The sequence below is a fragment of the Physella acuta genome, unplaced genomic scaffold (assembly GCF_028476545.2).
Source record: "Physella acuta isolate Inbredline_101_S28 unplaced genomic scaffold, ASM2847654v3 ptg000225l, whole genome shotgun sequence".
Lineage (NCBI taxonomy): Eukaryota > Metazoa > Mollusca > Gastropoda > Physidae > Physella > Physella acuta.
The window spans coordinates 1,367,506-1,387,990 of NW_026731744.1; the positions used below are offsets into that span (position 1 = coordinate 1,367,506).

A 20,485-nucleotide genomic window follows, 5' to 3' on the forward strand; every position below is an offset into this window, starting at 1 on the left:
CGCACGAATGTAGCAACACGACTTTACAGGTGACAGGAGTTGTGGCCCATCTTTTTTTAGAAACAGATGGGACTTTTGTTTATTTCATTAGAGTTAATTTATGGAGTTAATTAATTGAGCTAATTAATAGAGAAAATTAATGCATTTATTTACAAATGCTGCACTATTTCATGAGTGGACATGTCGTCCTCCTCCCCCACTTGAGTAAGGTTATGTTTGTTTACACATGCTTGCTTCCACTCAAGGTGATAACACATCATACGTCATCAGGCATTCTTTCTTCCCGTCCAGCTGCCTAGCTACAGAGTGGCGGGTGGGGGAGCGACCCCTCCCCCTGGTGCTGCCAGTTTAGTAGACAGAAATTTCGCACTGGAAAGGGTGGGGGGGGGGGATCGGAAACAAAAATAATTACCTTGATCATACACACACACACACACACACACACACACACAAATGTATATGTCTATATAAAGGCCCATCCCGACATAGATTCAATCCACATGGGGGTGGGAGTTCCATCACACCCTTATTCTCTTTTATCAGAGATGACACAGTCTAAACATAGTCTAAATATAGTTTATACATAGTCTAAACATAGTCTAAACATAGTCTAAACAAAGCAATTGAAATCTTTACACCATTTTTACTTTCTCGTATATACGAAGTAGAGAAAGTCTTGTAATCGTGCAAAAAAATAAATAAACCGGGAGTGATCTCCCCTAAATTTTCTCGAATATTCTTATATAAAACAACAGGGGAAGGGAACTCGGGATATAGTTATGATTTTTAATCCATTTTAAATACTTAAACTTTTAAAAATAGAATACAATCTCATAGAAAAAAGAATTGCGCACCAAGCGAGCGCCAAATACAGATGTTCATAATAGTGCGCAAATTATTATTACTTTATAAATTTACATGCGTACTTTTTCAAATAGAAATTTCACATGTAAGCAGGGGCGTAAGAAGGGGGGGGGGTGCGGATCGCACCGGGTGACACCATTTAGGGGGGTGACACCAAGGCAAAAAATAGAAAAATATATAGAGAAAAACTTGAGGGGGGGTGCAAATCGAAATTTAGAGGGGGGGTGCCAATTGAAAACTTGAGGGGGGGGGGTGTAAATCGAAAACTTGAGGGGGGCTGCAAATCGAAAGTTTGAGGGGGGTGCAAATCGAAAACTTGAGGGGGGGGGGGTGCAAATCGAAAACTTGAAGGGGGGTGCAAATCGAAAGTTTGAGGGGTGGGGGTGCAAATCGAAAATTTGAGGGGGGTGCAAATAGAAAATTTGTCCCCGGGAAGGGTCGCTACGCCTCTGGGGGGTGACACCATTAAGTGCCGCACCGGGTGACACCCAACCTCGCTACGCCACTGCATGTAAGTAAAAGATCTAATTATCTGCCTTCTGTCAAATTTTGAGTAATTTCCGTTGACCGGAAGTAGTAATTTTCGCTATTTCCGATTTCTTAAAAAACGCGTGTGAATTTATAAAATACTAATAATAAATAATATTCCGCGCTATTATGCACATTTTATCGGCGTTCACTTGGTGTGCAATTATTTTTTCTACAAGGTGGACTTTGTTGTACTACATGAGAGATGTAGGTGGACCTTGTTGTACTACATGAGAGATGTAGGTGGACCTTGTTGTACTAGAGATATAGGTGGACCTTGTTGTACTACATGAGAGATGTAGGTGGACCTTGTTGTACTAGAGATGTAGGTCGACCTTGTTGTACTAGAAATGTAGGTGGACTTTGTTGTACTACATGAGAAATGTAGGTGGACCTTGTTGTACTATATGAGAGATGTAGGTGGACCTTGTTGTACTACATGAGAGATGTAGGTGGACCTTGTTGTACTAGAGATGTAGGTTGACCTTGTTGTACTAGAGATATAGGTGGACCTTGTTGTACTACATGAGAGATGTAGGTGGACCTTGTTGTACTAGAGATATAGGTGGACCTTGTTGTACTAGAGATATAGGTGGACCTTGTTGTACTGCATGAGAGATGTAGGTGGACCTTGTTGTACTACATGAGAGATGTAGGTGGGCCTTGTTGTATATGTGTATGTGTGTGTGTGTGTCGGCTTACATAGGCCTATATTTTAAATATATAAGCTTTAATCACTGCAGACTTAATAGTAACAATGTTTATCTATAGTCTTTTAGTAAAACAGTCTGATGTAGCATTGTTTTCTCTATAGTTTGCACGTTTACGTTATGGTGTCACCCTCACCTTCTTTTGTAATAGTTGTCGATTTGTGCATCAAAGACTATTTAACTTTAATTAATCATTAATGGAACTAGCAAAAAAACTTTTTCTTCTGTACATTTTGCATTTTTTTTTTTGCCTTGGTGTCATCCCCCTAAATGGTGTCATCCGGTGCGGTCATGGTGGACCGGCCAAAGTCTTAATTAGAAGATCATCTGGCTAGGGACGACCGGCCAAAGTCCGAATTAGAAGATCATGAGCAGATTTTTTTTTTATGCCGTAAGGATCATGAAATTAGGTCTTTATTGATGATTAATTAAAGTAAATGACAGAAACATTCTAATTTTTTAGAATAATTTAGTTTGAAACGATTTTAAACTTAGGGGAGGTAACTAAGAGGAGGCTGTTTTCACGGCGGTGGGAGTAGGGTAGGGGTTGGGGGAAAGGAGGGTGGGGGGTATCGTCCTTAACGACCTACTGAAAGTGTTTTAAAGTAAATATTTCAGTGGCAGCATTGGTACTGTCGAATTCACAAATTATGAATTACTGAAAAGTAGAAAATAAAATAACTAAATAGCGGAGTATGATACGCTGCGGGTCGGCTCGTATATATATAAAACTACAAAGTCAAGGCCTATCCTCGGCTGGTATAACATCTAACCTATGCCATCTGAACTTAGAGGTTATAGGTCATGCCATTTTGTCATCTGAAAGTTTACAGTAAATTACAGCAATACTAAAAATTTACTAATAATAACAGTAGATTTGATCAGTTGTAGAACTATATATAGATTCTAGATCTAGAGTGAGTAACTCCACATTTTCTCTTCCACATTAAACATAATAATATTATTCATATTAGGCTAATATTTAATATATTAGCCATTATATTAGGCTTAGGGCCTAATTAGATTTTAAGCTCTAGATTCTAGAATCTATATAACTAGTATAACTAGACAGTAGAGTAGATAGATCTAGAATCTAGATTCTAGTACTACTAGTAGTAGATATTATTATAATTATTATAGATAAGATAGACCTAGATCTAGTATTAGTTTACTATTAGTAGATCTACTTCTATTATAATATAAAGTATAGTATAAAGTATAAAGCATTAACAACAATGGGTCGACTTTTTTTCACATTACTAGCCTTGCAGATTTTTACGCACCTAAAAGATGGATTACCAATTTATATTAGGTTGTAATTTTAGTGTCTCTATTATCAAGTATCGATGACGGCAATATTATTGTGTGTACTTTTCCGCCTTTAGAATATTCCCTCTATGTTCCAAGTGACATTACGTTTCATTTTCAGTTTGACTGTAAAAGATTTTACTTTAATTGTGCTTTCTATATATTGTTCCTGTATGACAGATAGAGAGACAGAATAGTGAATCTATTATTATAGATAAAGACAGTGGCGTTGCGAGGTCGAGTGTCACCTGGTGCGGCACTTAATGGTGTCACCCCCTCAGAGGCATAGCGACTCCTTCCAGGGACAAAATTTGAATTTTCGATTTGCACCCCCCCTCAAACTTTTGATTTACACCCCCCCCCTCTCAAATTTTTCTCTATATATTTTACTATTTTTTGCCTTGGTGTCACCCCCCCCCTAAATGGTGTCACCCGGTGCGCTCCGCACCCCGCCCCTCCCCCTCGCTACGCCTCTGGATAAAGATATCCAGGGAGGTTTGTTTTTACCTCTCTTTCATTTCAGGATGTTTTAGAAATGAGTTAAGTAATTGTCACTAAATAGGTCAGGATGTTTTAGAAATGAGTTAAGTAATTATCACTAAATAGGTCAGGATGTTTTAGAAATGAGTTAAGTAATTGTCACTACATAGGTCAGGATGTTTTAGAAATGAGTTAAGTAATTGTCACTAAATAGGTCAGGATGTTTTAGAAATGAAAGTAATTATCACTAAATAGGTCAGGATGTTTTAGAAATGAGTTAAGTAATTATCACTAAATAGGTCAGGATGTTTTAGAAATGAGTTAAGTAATTGTCACTAAATAGGTCAGGATGTTTTAGAAATGAGTTAAGTAATTGTCACTAAATAGGTCAGGATGTTTTAGAAATGAAAGTAATTATCACTAAATAGGTCAGGATGTTTTAGAAATGAGTTAAGTAATTATCACTAAATAGGTCAGGATGTTTTAGAAATGAGTTAAGTAATTGTCACTAAATAGGTCAGGATGTTTTAGAAATGAGTTAAGTAATTGTCACTAAATAGGTCAGGATGTTTTAGAAATGAAAGTAATTATCACTAAATAGGTCAGAATGTTTTAGAAATGAGTTAAGTAATTGTCACTAAATAGGTCAGGATGTTTTAGAAATGAGTTAAGTAATTGTCACTAAATAGGTCAGGATGTTTTAGAAATGAGTTAAGTAATTGTCACTAAATAGGTCAGGATGTTTTAGAATTGAAAGTAATTATCACTAAATAGGTCAGGATGTTTTAGAAATGAGTTAAGTAATTATCACTAAATAGGTCAGGATGTTTTAGAAATGAGTTAAGTAATTGTCACTAAATAGGTCAGGATGTTTTAGAAATGAGTTAAGTAATTGTCACTAAATAGGTCAGGATGTTTTAGAAATGAAAGTAATTATCACTAAATAGGTCAGAATGTTTTAGAAATGAGTTAAGTAATTGTCACTAAATAGGTCAGGATGTTTTAGAAATGAGTTAAGTAATTGTCACTAAATAGGTCAGGATGTTTTAGAAATGAAAGTAATTATCACTAAATAGGTCAGAATGTTTTAGAAATGAGTTAAGTAATTGTCACTTAATAGCCCCCATGCATAATCAGTTGCAATTGTTTTTTCTCCATGAAGAGTTAAACCCATTGTGTACACTTAACTGTTATGCTCTAAATGCACCACACCACAAAGTCATAGCAAAAGAATTTTGTAGCCAAAGCTCTATCCTCTTTACACAACAATTTTGTATACACCACTCATTAGCCCCAACACCATTAGCTGAAATATAGTTCTGGTAACAGGAGTGTCATGGAAGTTTGATGGAAATTTTACTGCTGTATTTACATCGGATTACAAAAATGGTTTCTCGCTTATTTATCAATGGTATGTACTTAAAGTTTAGTCTCTATCATTGTATTTCTAATTTTCTGTTCTGTTGGTCAATGTATTTCTAATGTTCTGTTCTTTTAGTTAATATATTTCTAATGTTCTGTTCTTTTAGTCATTGTATTTCTAATGTTCGGTTCTTTTACTCATTGTATTTCTAATGTTCTGTTCTTTTAGTCAATATATTTCTAATGTTCTGTTCTTTTGGTCATTGTATTTCTAATGTTCTGTTCTTTTAGTCATGTGCCTTTAACTTTGAGTAGATGCAATTTCTTCTGATATATAAAGATTGTTGAGATGACTATGAACTATTCTTGCAATGTATAGCATTAGGCTGGTGGCCAGGGTCAAGGCTTCTGTCTACCCAGGTCAACCACCAAAACCTACTGGCCATTAGAAATGAGTTGGTCAAATTTGAAGGTGGATCTGTAGACCTAGAGATGGATGACAACACAGGCATAGCCACAATCCTGATCAATAACCCAGCCAAACGCAACTCCCTCTCAGGTATGTGTGATGCTTTCATCATGTCAGAACATTTAACACTGGTTTATGATGCCCTGGTTATAATCCTTAAAGTTAAACTCTTAACATTATCACTGGTTATAATCCTTAAAGTTAAACTCTCCACTTTCTTTTTTTCATTCCTTTGGTGGCATCCTGAATCCTTTTAGTATACAAGTTTTAAAACTATTTTTGTTGTTCCATTATTTTTTAAAGGTAAAATGATGGTTGAAATGGCAGATCATATCACCCAGTTAGAAAAATGGTCAAAAGGAAAAGGTTTGATTCTCGTGGGTAAAGATGGCCATTTTTGTTCGGGTGGAGACCTAGCTTTTGTCAAACAAGCTTTGCATTTTGGTGAGGAAATGGCCGCATTCCAGCACCATACATTGACCAGACTCTTGAACCTGCCACTTGTCAGTGTAGCACTTTTACAGGGTAGGTTTGTAGCACTTTCACTGGGTAGGTTTGTAGCACTTTTACAGGGTAGGTTTGTAGCACTTTCACTGGGTAGGTTTGTAGCACTTTTACAGGGTAGGTTTGTAGCACTTTTACAGGGTAGGTTTGTAGCACTTTTACAGGGTAGGTTTGTAGCACTTTCACTGAGTAGGTTTGTAGCACTTTTACTAAGTAGGTTTGTAGCACTTTTACAGGGTAGGTTTGTAGCACTTTTACAGGGTAGGTTTGTAGCACTTTCACTGGGTAGGTTTGTAGCACTTTTACAGGGTAGGTTTGTAGCACTTTCACTGAGTAGGTTTGTAGCACTTTTACTAAGTAGGTTTGTAGCACTTTTACAGGGTAGGTTTGTAGCACTTTTACAGCGTAGGTTTGTAGCACTTTTACAGGGTAGGTTTGTAGCACTTTCCCTGGGTAGGTTTGTAGCACTTTTACTGGGTAGGTTTGTAGCAGTTGTACTGGGTAGGTTTGTAGCACTTGTACTGGGTAGGTTTGTAGCACTTTTACAGGGTAGGTTTGTAGCACTTTTACAGGGTAGGTTTGTAGCACTTTTACAGGGTAGGTTTGTAGCACTTTCACTGGGTAAGTTTGTAGCACTTTTACTGGGTAGGTTTGTTGCACTTTTACAGGGTATGTTTGTAGCACTTTTACAGGGTAGGTTTGTAGCACTTTTACAGGGTAGGTTTGTAGCACTTTTACTAGGTAGGTTTGTAGCACTTTTACAGGGTAGGTTTGTAGCACTTTTACAGGGTAGGTTTGTAGCACCTTTACAGCCAGGGTAGGTTGTAGCACCTTTGCAGTGTATATTTTTAGCACCTTAGTATAATTTATAGGGTAGGTTTGTAACACATTTAATGAATTTATAATGCAATTATCTCTATGTTCAAAACAGGCCACACATTGGGTGGGGGTGCTGAACTCTCCACGGCATGTGATTTTAGAGTTGTCTCCCCAACTGCAAGAGTTGGCTTCGTCCAGGCCAAAATGGGTGTGACCACAGGGTGGGGGGCGACCACAAGACTAGTCCACTTGCTGGGCAGGAAAAAGACATTGGACTTGTTGTGTTCTGCCAGAGTGCTGTCTGCTGATGATGCCTTGAGGATGGGCCTGGTAGAGCACATCCTACCCCATTCACTGACTGTCACTCAAGAGATGGCAGAGTGCACAAGTTGGCTTGCATCCAACTACTGTCAGTTTGATGCAGACATCCTGCAGGCCACTAAATCTTCTGTTGTCTTCTCAGATTTACACGCTGATATTTATACCTCTTTAAGTAATGAGCGGCAAGTATTTAAACACTTCTGGGGTGGGCCTGCACAGAAAGCTGCCTTGGCAGCCAAAATAAAACATAAATAAGACAATGGTGCTAGTCAGCTAGTTCATGCTTTGTTATATTTGTAATGTATTTATGCCAGGTAGTATTTTTTTTTTTAATCTGTAGCTAGTGTATATCCCCTTCCGGGGAACAGGGCATTTCCCCCACGTCCATTACCCCCCACCCAGTAGGACATCAACCCCCGGACAGGGTTAGGGTTAAACCAATGTCTAGCGTTGGTTTTGGTTTTGTAAGTTTTAGGCTATGGTGGATGCTTAGGTTTTGGTCTATTTTACAAGCTTTTATTTAACTCACTTCCTTGTCAGTCTGTCTGTCTAGATTGAAACGCCCGAGCGAAATTGCAGGCACTTCTACCTAACAGATAAGGTTCGTAGTTGGAACATGGGTAAAGACATGAAGACAATGCATCATGACATTAAATTTGACTTAATTAAATGCCTAATTAATTTCTTATGAATTAATTAAAATTTTGACCAAATTAGTAGGCAGATCTATCCAACTACTCCACACGCATCAGCACGTTCAATAGCGCGTCATCACGCTCAATAGTTTTTCGTCATGTAACTCTTGGGTCTCTTCCTAAATATTAGTAAAGGTATCCAATAGATACTAAAGTGAACCACGCTTTTCTTTAGTTATTTAAATAGTAGTGTATAATTATTTTCTCCTTTTAATTTTAGTGCATTGTTACATAAAAGCTTGTTATTAAAACGTTTTTTTTATTAAATTTTCTTAAGGTTAGGATTAAAGTAGTATATAGGTAGAGAATTCTAGTTAGTTAGGATTCTAACTTGAGAGGGGGGTGGGGTTATTCCGGGGGGGGGGGGGGGGGGGGGGGGTTAAATGTCCGGAGGGGTAATGTCCTGTAGCCCCCCTACACACTAGTGCAGGGGTCGGCAACCTGCGGCTCGCGAGCCGCATGCGGCTCTTTTGGTGTCCAGTTGCGGCTCTTCAGCTTCATGCACAAATATTAATAATTATTTTATTTTCAAAACTCATAAAAATATTAGTCTGCAAGATTCAGTAACAAACGATATAACATAAGATATAAACAATAAACATTCACTATTATATGATAATATTTAGTTACACCCTATCTCAATGTACTTCCTATTACATTGTCCATTCCAAATTAAAACATTCAACTTCATAGTGGATATCACAAAGAAACTAAACCAGCTAAGTGTAACAGAGGCGTAGCGATGGGGGGGGAGGGGGAACAGAGGGGCGCCGACCTTAGAGGGCGCCAAAATGGGTTGGAAAAAGTAATCGAAAGTTTGAGGGGGGGGGGGTGCAAATCGAAAGTTTGAAAGGGGGGGGGTGCAAATCGAAAGTTTGTCACCGGGCGCCAGGAAGGGTCGCTACGCCTCTGAAGTGTAAAACTGAAAGGAAAACCCAGCCTATGTCTTGCTTAAAGAAGTGGTTTGTTTCGAAAATACTTTTTTGTTGAATACATGGTGAGCGTTAAATTACTTAATTACGAAAAAATATCCTTATAAAACCAATGCTACTACTAAATCACTTCAGCATTAATATAAACAAAATGAATGATGTTTTGACTGAGAGATTTGAGCTATTCAAAACAAATGCAAGTACTCTGACTTACATAGTAGATCCTCTCAACACAAATTCAAATGAGATTATTTCATATATTCAAAGCTATTTATTTTAAATTATATATATAGTATGATATTTGTTTAGGATTATATATATATATATATATATATATATATATATATATATATATATATATATATATATATATATAATCCTAAACAAATATACTATTGACATAAAAATGTTAGTGGCTCTTTAAAAGCCGGGTAATATTGTAAATTTTGGCTCTTTCGGCTCAAAAGGTTGCCGACCCCTGCACTAGTGGAATTTGTACACATGACATTTGATAAAACAAATTCTAAGTAATGGTCCCTACCATTACCTGTGACATTTCTTGTCCCTACCATTTCCTGTGACATTTCTTGTCCCTACCATTTTCTGTGACATTTCTTGTCCCTACCATTTTCTGTGACATTTCTTGTCCCTACCATTACCTGTGACATTTCTTGCCTAAGATCCAGACTTAAAGTAGAATTTTTTTTTAAACTTCAATTTTCTACAGTACAAAATAAGCTATCAAAAGAATGATGAACCATTTCCACGAAGACTCAAAAACATTGGATATACATTCAGTGGATGGCAATGTGTGGGTAGTTGTGTGAGGGGGAGGGTCAATTGCTTGTCAGCTTTGTGGAGGTAGTTTACTGAAAAGAAAACAACTGAAGCCTGCCCATACATTCTGGTTAAGCCTGAGACAGAGCAACTATTGTAGTAGTGGTACTTGAAGACAGATTAGTAGAGCTGTTCTATGCAGAGCACTCTCAAAATGGTGTTAATATTATTTAATACCAAGTATATTGTTAACACAATTAACTTTTTTTGCCAAAACATTACAAACTTTGTTTTAAAAAATTCATTTCAATACTAGTAATATATTAGAGTGATTATTAAATAAATAAATATCTTATAGTTATAGAAATAGTCTTAACTGGTTAGTTCTTATATTCTTTATAAGGAAAAAATTGATTATAATTCATAGTAATACTTCTTTATATGGTTGTAAAATTATATTAGTACTCTGATTTAGATACTTTAATAGATCTATTTTGTATCAGAATAAACCTGAAAATTCTGTTTCTCAACATTCACAGCTACCCACCCACCCCAATCACACAAGACCAGACAAAAAAAAAAGAAAACAATCGTGAATTTTTATCTAAAAATTTTTAGTTTCATATTAGACACATAATGGTGCAATGTTTATTGCAGTAATAAAATATTACAAAAAACATTCATGTGTTCTGTCAGTTTTCTGTCCTATGAGTTTAGAACATTCTTTGTTTGTACTTGATAAACTACTAGATACCATCGGTCAATACAATCAAACGTAAACTTTGTAAACAAACAACTCATTCCTTTAGAAGCTTAAAACATTACAGTTTACAAGTTTAAAGCCTGCTGCATCATTTTCTTTGATTAAGTACCAGAAGTATTGTCCAGTCTGTCCACCAAACACTAATGCACACTAAAATTCAGTCAACTGAAGAAGTCTGTGAAACTCAACACAAATTCAGGATGGCTAACAAATATGAAACCAATAGGCAAACCACATTTACTGAGAACCAGTAGAAACAGCTAGAGTAAAGGAAACCAAACTTATTTTGTACTGTAGCTGTCCCCGTTTAGCATTTACACTTGGGTGTGAAGTAGAACACAACTGAACTGTAAAACAAGTCATTCAGTCATGTTATAATGTCAGCCATTTTACGAGCCTTACATCACATAAAGCTCCACAGCTGGGTTAGACAAACAGATGTTGTTCACACATGAGTTACACTTTTTAAAGTTTTTACAAAACTTTGAAAATAGTTCTTTTAAATAATTAAATAATTCACTTCCGAATCTTCCTCCAAGAAAAATATATTTTTAATTCCAAGAAAAAACAGAAACCACAACAGATGAGAAAACAATTTGACATTTCTAAAAACAAAATGACTCAAAAAAAAAATACTTTGTATCATGCTTGCACATGAAACCGGTGCAATTTATCAATTTGAGGGTTTCATCTAGCTGTGTGTTTCACCAGCTTTTATTAACAAAATTCTAAAAGCTTTAGAAATAAAAACTCTACATTACATCATAAAGTAAAGACAAGCTAATGTTTGATTAATGTAGCAGCCATTTACCTAAACATTTCTAACAGAAATAACCCTTAGACTTCCACTCTACATTTTTCTATAAGCCCAGAAAATTTATAAATAGTATTTTATAATAGCTTTTAATATCTTCACGCTAGATGATGGGTTGAAAACTATGTCACTAACAGTCAAGAAAGTTGGCAGCCATTAGTAATTCCAGCGCAATTTCAGGGGCAATTGGAAACTCTGGAATTTCAGTTGAAGAATTTGTGTACCTGACTTTATAGGTAAAATACATGCACACTTTCTGGAGGACATGAGACCTGTAACAAGAAGAAAACAACGTAGAGCGGTTGGGTCTCTAACAAAATGTCTAATCAAACAACTGTTACATGATGCTGGTGATGTTAACTACAAAAAAAGACTCACGGAATTTCTCTAAAGTTTATTTCATTGTTCTCATGCTCTGAAAATTGACCTGAAAAAGAAATTATCCAATAAATATTTTGAAGCAGCCCGTAATATAATTTTTGCTAACTATTTACAATTAGGCTAGGTAAATGATATCAGTCAACAAAAATTTAAACAAACACAACAGAACACAAAATATGAAGATGTTGGTTAGGAAGCACTCAAGTGTTCACCAAAGCATATTTTAAAATGTGTCATAACTCATTTGAACACTCAGGACACACTCAAATGTACATTTACCTCCACAAGAAATTGAAAATAAACCTTTAACTTACCAGGACCACTTAACATTGCTTTAATGGTTCCAGATGTTAAAGCATGATCTCTCTTTACAATAAACTCATGTCCGTCTGAAGATATCAGTTTGACATATTGGGAGTTTGGACCTTCAATGCCACCATATACTTTCTCTTCAGCATCTTTCTTTTCATCTTTGATGTCAGACATTTTACTGAAAACCATAACATACATTTTTAACTCAGGTGACAGCAAATATTGAAATAATGTTTGGCGGCCATATAAAAAATAATGAACTAAATGTTAGCCTAGCCTACTTCCTTTATTTAAATCGCACTATTTCACACTTTAAATCAGAAGTTTGGGCTTTAATTTTTTTGTTTTGCTATAGTTATACTAGTTATATGTCTATTAGGAGATAATTTTTAAAAACAATTTAATAATGGGTCTGTAGGCCCTAATAAAATTTAATACGACAGCCTACTTTTAATAGTTTTTTTCAAAGATAAGCTATCCTCTACCTACTACGGCATTAAATAAATGTGTTCAAACAAGTAAGTTTATCACTAGATGACTCTAGTCTTTTTAAGTCTAGTCTCACTCGAGTCTATAATTTCAAATTTTTAGTTGCCTTAGGGTATACTATAATTGGATTTTTGTAATTCAAGCGCCAACTAAGAAGCTACTACCTATATGCTAGTATTACTAGCTAATTTGGAGGCGTGGTCAGTTGCTAACAACGTCTGGACCGGACGCATGACTTCCCATGATTTTTCTGCCAAATTCCAGTGACCTTCTACGAATTACTTTTTAAAATGTTTACCACGAGCAAAATGGCTGTGTTTTCACATTATAACAACAAAATATAGGTGGCAGGGCTATCTATATATGCCAGAAAAGCATTTAAAAATTTTCCATTGGAGAATGAAGGCTAAATTTAAAAGTTGGTTTCATTAATAATACTAGAACTTTTCAAATATCAACCTGAGGAGTACAAAAATTGAAGTCTGAAGAACTATTAGGTTTATCAGTCTATGTAAAAAGAAATCAAATATTGCTAACCACTTTTTTTTTATAAAACATGGCTTTTGAATGACAAACAAATTTATTCATTTTTTAAAAACCATGTGACCACTATTTGATGATCACTAGTGAGGAACTCTCGGTAAAAAGTCTAACCGGATTTATGGTTTTCTTTAGCTTCAAACGTAAGAAGTGTTGTCATGGAGAGGTGTGTTGTGCATGGCAGTGAGTGACAAATATTAAATGAAGTAAAACCAACTAAAAACTTCAAAATTAGTGCCTAATGGATGAAATATGGAAGTCTATCATTCAGTGGTCACGTTTAAATTGAAAATTGGGTAAATTGTAGTTGGTCTCGTTACCAAAACCGGAAGTCAGAACCTGACTTTGAAACGTCACGCTCCTTTTTTAAATCGAAGCTTTAGTTTTTTAGGGGTGCTCTATATAACAAATGAAAAAACTGCTAATCTCGCAAAATCTCTTCATTATTTTAATACGAGATGCTAAGGAAATGGATACTATGCCTTAAAATGCCAGAAAAATTAGCGCGATATGTAGTTCTAATTAATACAAGCATTTCCTATGGAGCACTTTCAGGAAAAACTGAACTGCAACAAAAGCGACCACCGAGCAAAAGCGCTCGACAGATCCTACATTAATATATATTTGAGATATTTACAATGATTAATTACATAAATGCTGTTAACTTTTTCCAAAATCCAATTCCCCTATTTTTAGTAACATTATGCCATTGTTACACTAGTTGTCAGATAGAAACAACTAATTTTTGTTTTTTTTTGCGGAATTAACTGTTAACCTTATAAATACCCGTCTATATAATTTATATGAAATTATATGTAGTTTTTAATTACACCTTAGTATTGTATTTTAAATAATGCTCATTCCGAGCCTTTTTTGTGCTTGAGCTTATTAGGCCTACTGGAAATTTTTTATTTTTAGACTTGGTCAACCACGTTAATGCTATTGTGTTAGTTAAAATGTACGAATTGTGTAAAATGTATGCAGTTACTACGTAGAACGATATCAATAAGTGAAGTAGTATTTATTTCCTTTCAGCCGTCTTTTGAACAAACTGTCTAATATTTTATTACCAATACACCGTGGTGTGGCAGAGTAAACAGAACAATGCGGTAGGTGACCTAGAATCTCCGAGTTCGAATCCGAAGTAAATCGGTTGTCTCACATAGGAAACGCCACGAGTGGTTTTGTTTCTTTTTTAAAAATATTTTCTTGATCAAAATAATATATTATAAAATAATTATTCAAGATTTTCTAAACATCGTCACACGCGAGATCGACTGCTTACATTTTCTTGTCTGCGGAAAAAAATGTTGACAAGGTCGAGGGTTCACCGTAGTTCAGAAGGCCTATTATAGCATATGTCACAGCATTAACGATTGCTGTTAGAGATCGTCTGTGGTCAATCCCACCCCTCCCCTCATAAACCAAGCAAATTGTAAAACATAAACCAAGCAAATTGTAAAACAGGCATACTTAGGGTCATTTTAAGTTCATGCAAGCTTACAGGACTATAGATTTACTACGCATAGCTGGAAAAAAAATTTTTTTAAAACTTTGCTACTACAGAAGAGAAAAATAATTATAGTATTTATTTTAAAGTTTAAAAAAAAAGTAGATTTATCATCTTACCTAATACTGTATTGTCTTTACAGTACAGTTACAAGAACTAGATCTAGATTTCTGTCACATCTATTTTTTGTTTTGGATATTAATTTTATCAACTTTATGGGTATTGATTGTTCAATTAATCAAGTAGGCTTAAGGCCTAATGTCTCAAATTGTATGTAGAATTTATAATAAATATGTCTGATATTTCCTTAATAAACATATTGAATATAAAGTTTTATTTCTAACAAGATGTTTTGGTTTTTTTTTTGGTAAGAAAAATAGCCAATGTTGTCGTAATTGCCATGACATCATGATAAGAATAGTAAACACAAACCAACGTAACTTTTTGACCTTTTTTGATGGTGAAAAAGAGTTTTGCATTTTAAGAAGTTATTAGGTCATTTTGTTTTTTTTTCTCTGCCCCTAATTAAGCTAGACCATTAAATTTGGTCTCAAATTAACCAGTAGGTGATATGGTTTGTAATGATAGGCTGAGACCTATATGATAAGTGACAGAAAATTTTAGTTACAAATTTAATAAGAAAATGTAGTAAATTGTGACTATATGCAGTCTGAAGCTGAAGAGAGACTGATTTATTGTTGATCTTAGTAGGTTGTCAAACTGGCGAAAAATTGCCATTTTTTTAGGGTTTAAGTCATTACTATTAGATCTACTAGGCCTATAGTACTAGTAGGCTTTAATACTAAAAATAAGTAGCCTAAGTAAAGTAATACTATAATAAACTAAAGGTAATTAAAAAATTAGGTAATCTATCGTTTTAGGTACATAAAATCGCTCGCGGCTAGTAATGTATGAAAAAGTTACCTTATTTTCAAGGCTTTAATAACTTTAATACAAGTATATTGTGATATATTTGTGTCAAATATTATAGATAAATGAATAATAAACCAAAATCAATGGCTAAATATATCAGTAAAGCCAGAAATTAACTTTAAACAGCAGTGTTTGCGAGCAAGATTTGCAATATAAAAATCAGCCATTTGTAAAATAGAGTGGCTTCCCCTGAATCTTCCGCTGTAAATTTATCAAAATAAAACTTAAACAAGATGGCTGCTATAGTAAATGAGCATGGTTGCATCTGATGAAAACAGATAGATTACCAAAAATTTTAAATTAGTCTTACTTTCAACTTTGTTTACCGCAGTAGATCTAACTTATTATTAAAAATAGGGCAATATTACTTTTTATGGTAATCTATCGTTTTGGGTACGTAAAATCGCCCGCGGCTTGAAATGTACGAAAAAGCTACCTCATTGTCAAGGCTTTAATAGAAGTAGGCCTATATTGTGATATATTTGTGTCAAATATAGATAAATAAATAAATACACCTAAATCAATGGCTAAATATATCAATATAGGCAAGAAATTAACTTTAAAATGCAGTGTTTACGAGCAGGATTTGCTATATAAAAAGCGGCCCTCTGTAAGATAGAGTGGCTTCCCCTGAATCTTGTGGTATAAGTTTACAATAAAAAAAAGTAAACAAGATGGCTGCTATAGTAAATGAGCATGGTTGCATCTGTTGGAAACATCGCTAGTCTTCATTTATTACTGAAAAGTTTTAATACAATTGTTTAAAAACAGGTACATAAATGAAACAAGGAAACAAGATAGTATTTTAAAAAACATAAATCCTCAAAATGTGAAATATATTAGCAGAAATTATTAGGCCTAAATTCTTCAATTAAAATTTTCTGTCACTTATCATATATCATTACAAACCATATCACTTACTGGTTAATTTGAGACCAAAGTTAATGGTCTAGCTTAATTAGGGGCAGAGAAAACAAACAAAAACAAAATGACCGATTAACTTCTTAAAATGCAAAACTCTTTTTCGCCCTCAAAAGAGGTCAAAAAGTTACGTTGGTTTGTGTTTTCCATTCGTAGCATGATGTCATAGCAATTACGACAACATTGGGTATTTTAGTTACCAAAAAAAACCAAAACATCTTGTTAGAAATAAAACTCAATATTCATTAGGCCTATGTTTATTAAGGAAATATCAGACATATGTATTATAAATTCTATGTACAATGTACAATTCAAGACATTAGGCCTTCCATGATGAATTGAACAATCAATACCCATGAAGATGATAATAAAATTAATATCCAAAACTAAAAATAGATCTGACAGAAATCTAGATCTAGTCAAACTGTAAAGACAATACAGTATTACGTAAGATGCTAAAACAACTTTTTTTTTAAACTTTAAAATTAAATACTCTATAATTAATATTCCCTTCTGTAGTAGCATATTAGGTAAGGCGAAGTTTCCTTTTACATTTTTTTTTTTACCAGCTATTTGTAGTATATCTACAGTCCTGTAAGCTTGTGTGAACTTAAAATGACCCTTAGTTGTTTTACAATTTGCTTGATTTATGAGGGGAGGGGTGGGTTTGCCCACCGACGATCTCTAACAGCAATCGTTAATGCTGTGACGTATGCTATGGTAGGCCTGCTGAGCTCACGGTGAACCCTCGACCGTGTCAACATTTTTCTCCCGCAGACAAGAAAATGTAAGCAGTCGATCTCGCGAGCAATGCGAGCGACGATGTTTGGAAAATCTTGAATAATTATTTTATAAAATATTATTTCGATTAAAAAAATATTTTAAAAAAAGAAAGAAAATAAAACAGCTCGTGGCATTTCCTATGTGAAACAATAAAATAAAATAAAGCACAACTGATTTACGTCGGATTCGAACTCGAAGATTCTAGGTCACCTACCGCACCGTTCTGTTTACTCTGCCACACACCACGATGTAATGGAAAATAAAATATTAGACATAAATACTACTTCATTTATTGATATCATTCTACGTTGTAACTGAGTAAATTTTACACACAATTCCTATATTTTTAACTAACACAACAGCATTAACGAGGTTGACCAAGTCTAAAAATTAAAAAAAATTGCCAGTAGGCCTAATTAGATCTAGCACAAAAAAGGCTCGGAATGAGCATTGTTTAAAATACAATACTAAGGCCTAATTAAAAACTACATATAATTTCATATAAATTATACAGTCGGGTAGGCCACGAAGTATTAATAATTATGTTCAATGAAACTAACAGTGCAGTTGGCCTACTTGGGTTGCAGTGAAGAAAAAAAATCAATATACTTACAAAATTAGGCCTACTAATACTTTAATACAATAATAATACCCACAATTTCTGCACATGCTACAACTGAATTATAATTAAAATACTAGACTTAACAGTGCATTCCGCAAAAAACAAAAATTAGTTGTTGCTATCTGACAACTAGCGTAACAATGACGTAATGTTACTAAAAATAGCAGATGCATGGTATTTCTATGGGGAATTGGATTTTGGAAGAAGGGAAGCAGCATCATCTATATATATAATTCTCTTCTGGGAGACGCTAGAAAACAAGCTGTTAACGCGCTCCCTACCATCCCCACCCCTACATGGTCTTTGTGAGCTGTGGTTCACTCTATGTTTACCTTCGTGGAGTCGGGTTTAGTGACGGCTATTAGGGGTAGATAATTTAGTTTGAAACGATTTTAAACGTTGGGGGGGGGGGGGGGGTTTATGGTCCTTAATGCGCTACTTATAGTGTTTTAAAGAAATATTTTCAGTGTCAGCGTTGGTACTGTCGAATTCACAAATTATGAATTACTGAAAAGTAGAAAAATCAACAACTAAATAGCGGCGTATGTTATGCCGAGGGCCGGCTCGTTGTAATTAATCATGGTAAATATCTCAAATATATGTTTATCTAGGATCTGTCGAGCGCTGTTGCCCGGTGGTCTGTCGTTTTTCGTTGCAGTTCACTTTCTCCTGATAGTGCTCCACAAGAAATGCTTGTATTAATTATAACTACATATCTCGCAAATTTTTCTGGCATTTAAGCCATAGTATCCATTTCCTTAGCATTTCGCATAAAAATAATGATGAGATATTGCGAGATTAGCAGTTTTTTTTCATTTTTTGTATATAGGACCCCCCCCCCCCCCCCCCCAAAAAAAAAAAACACTTAAAATGCAAAAACAAAAAGAGCATGACGTTTCAGGGTCAGGTTCTGACTTCCGGTTTTGGTAAGGAGATTGACTAAAATATATTATTTTCACATTACAAGTCGCGGGCGATTTTACATACCCAAAACGATAGATTACCCATTTTTGTATTTTTCAAAACATAAATCAAAATGTGAAATAATTATTAAAATTTAAGGAGTCGCCTATTCTTCACATTACTAATCGCAGGCGATTTTACGTACCTAAAATGATAGATTACCCTTTTTATTTTATTAGATTAGGCCTTAGCCTATGTATGAGCACCTATGACTTTTTCAATTTCTACCTAGATCTAGATTCTAGATCTAGAGTTAGAGTTCTAGACGTCCTAGAATCTAGATTCTAGACTAGATCTAGATGATTTAGCATTAGGCCTAATAAAATTTAATTAATCTTAATATTTGACCTGAGGGTTATAGACCTAGGTCTAGATCTTTGTTGTTATTGAAAACGAACGGTCATTAAATAAACAATTTTTAAAAGGACGAACAAGTTTCTAGCGATGATAGTTTTATCAACAACGCAAGACTTGCGACTCTCGGTATCGAACCAAGACTAGATCTAGATTACCTAGTAATCGAAGCTCAAAGCAAAAAAATACACAGATGATTTAATAATTATTAGACTCTAGTTCTAGTATCTATAGGCCTACTTTTTGTTTAAATTAAATTAGCCGATGTTGCTGCGCATTTCAGTTAAACATACATTTCTGTTAAAAATTCAATAACTTAAACAATTTAAATTCTCCTAATAATAATAAGCAAATATTAAATCAACAAAAAAATAAATTACTCCAATAGTGACAGTACAATCACGTTTTAGACTTTAGGCTACCAGAAGTATCGATGCCGATTTAACCACCCGGATGTTCCGTCTCTTAGGCAAAAGGCGACTGCTCTGTACATTTATTTTGGAGCTAGTGTTTTGCGAAATGTTTTTTCAAAAGGCCTCCTCTAATCAAAAGATCTATATAGTCTCTATACTCGTTGGATGTAATAATTAATATTAGCATTTATAAGATAAATAAGTCACAAAAGGCCCCCTTGGGTATACTTATATTTCTGTTTACTTTTTAGTGTTTACTTCATCAGTCGCTTACCAAAGTGGTGCTATTTTTATTTTAGGGTCGTCCATGATAAATGACGTCACACTCTGGAAATTCCGTAGGAGGGTTTCAGAAAGTGTAACAATAATGTTACGTTAGATTTAAATACTGTATTTACACGTTGTGCGTACGGTCGTCTTAATTTTACTTTTTTACATACTAATTTTATGTTTGTTTTAGAATGTAGGCACTACGATGTTAAAAGTAACATGCGGATGCCCGCATGGACCCAACCCCTCCCCACACACACACAAAGTCTATTTTTCGAAATTAATTATAACAAAAATTTAGGCCCATCTTTATGTTTATGTTCTGTAAGGTTGTTTTTTTTCACGTGGGCCTTTCCTCTGCCCTACCCATCAACATTGTGTATTTTCAACCACGCTATTAAAATTACACTTAACCAATGGGACAGCGTGGCCTACTGGTTGTAGTAGTGGTCTTTCTATTGATTTTTAATTACTTTACTGTGTAGGCCTAGGTCTAAATAGATTATATGAGATATTCTTACGTTGTCATGTGAACGAAAACCCTATATTAGAAGTTGGTCAAAATTGAGTTACATAATTACAGGATTTGCCACAAACCTACAGATATGATGTCATCCATAAATGACGTCACGCCTTTTTTACGATTTT

At 34.7% G+C, this 20,485-nt stretch overlaps 2 protein-coding genes across 6 annotated transcripts; one reads left to right on the forward strand and one right to left on the reverse strand.

The window, feature by feature from the left end:
• The first annotated feature begins 5,142 nt into the window (after nt 1–5,142).
• Nucleotides 5,143–8,143, forward strand: LOC131937894 (ethylmalonyl-CoA decarboxylase). The gene is made up of 4 exons (XM_059295601.1): nt 5,143–5,301; nt 5,632–5,811; nt 6,025–6,246; nt 7,157–8,143. The coding sequence occupies exons 1-4, from the start codon at nt 5,238–5,240 to the stop codon at nt 7,618–7,620; spliced, it is 930 nt and encodes a 309-aa protein (XP_059151584.1). The 5' UTR covers nt 5,143–5,237; the 3' UTR covers nt 7,621–8,143.
• A 2,219-nt stretch (nt 8,144–10,362) lies between these two features.
• Nucleotides 10,363–19,668, reverse strand: LOC131937924 (elongin-C). 5 transcript variants are annotated; one of them, XM_059295688.1, is made up of 5 exons: nt 19,164–19,303; nt 12,693–12,987; nt 12,042–12,217; nt 11,725–11,773; nt 10,363–11,618 (listed from the first exon to the last, which is right to left on the reverse strand). In XM_059295688.1, the coding sequence occupies exons 3-5, from the start codon at nt 12,211–12,213 to the stop codon at nt 11,477–11,479; spliced, it is 363 nt and encodes a 120-aa protein (XP_059151671.1). In that variant the 5' UTR covers nt 12,214–12,217; nt 12,693–12,987; nt 19,164–19,303; the 3' UTR covers nt 10,363–11,476. The 5 variants fall into 5 exon arrangements, with proteins under 5 accessions (XP_059151671.1, XP_059151668.1, XP_059151670.1 ...); XM_059295685.1 differs by lacking the exons at nt 12,693–12,987; nt 19,164–19,303 and adding an exon at nt 19,535–19,668; XM_059295687.1 differs by lacking the exon at nt 12,693–12,987 and having other exon boundaries at nt 19,233–19,313.
• Between the last annotated feature and the right edge of the window lie 817 nt (nt 19,669–20,485).

What these genes read in the sequence shown, in the direction of transcription:
- LOC131937894 (XM_059295601.1), top strand. Translation starts at nt 5,238, where the DNA reads ATGGAAATTTTACTGCTGTATTTACATCGGATTACAAAAATGGTTTCT. An exon ending in TTCTCGCTTATTTATCAATG is followed by an intron (nt 5,302 to 5,631) that starts GTATGTACTTAA and finishes TGCAATGTATAG; the next exon opens with CATTAGGCTGGTGGCCAGGG. An exon ending in CAAACGCAACTCCCTCTCAG is followed by an intron (nt 5,812 to 6,024) that starts GTATGTGTGATG and finishes TATTTTTTAAAG; the next exon opens with GTAAAATGATGGTTGAAATG.
- LOC131937924 (XM_059295685.1), bottom strand. Translation starts at nt 12,213, where the DNA reads ATGTCTGACATCAAAGATGAAAAGAAAGATGCTGAAGAGAAAGTATAT. An exon ending in AGCAATGTTAAGTGGTCCTG is followed by an intron (nt 11,774 to 12,041) that starts GTAAGTTAAAGG and finishes TTTCTTTTTCAG; the next exon opens with GTCAATTTTCAGAGCATGAG. An exon ending in ATAAACTTTAGAGAAATTCC is followed by an intron (nt 11,619 to 11,724) that starts GTGAGTCTTTTT and finishes TTCTTGTTACAG; the next exon opens with GTCTCATGTCCTCCAGAAAG.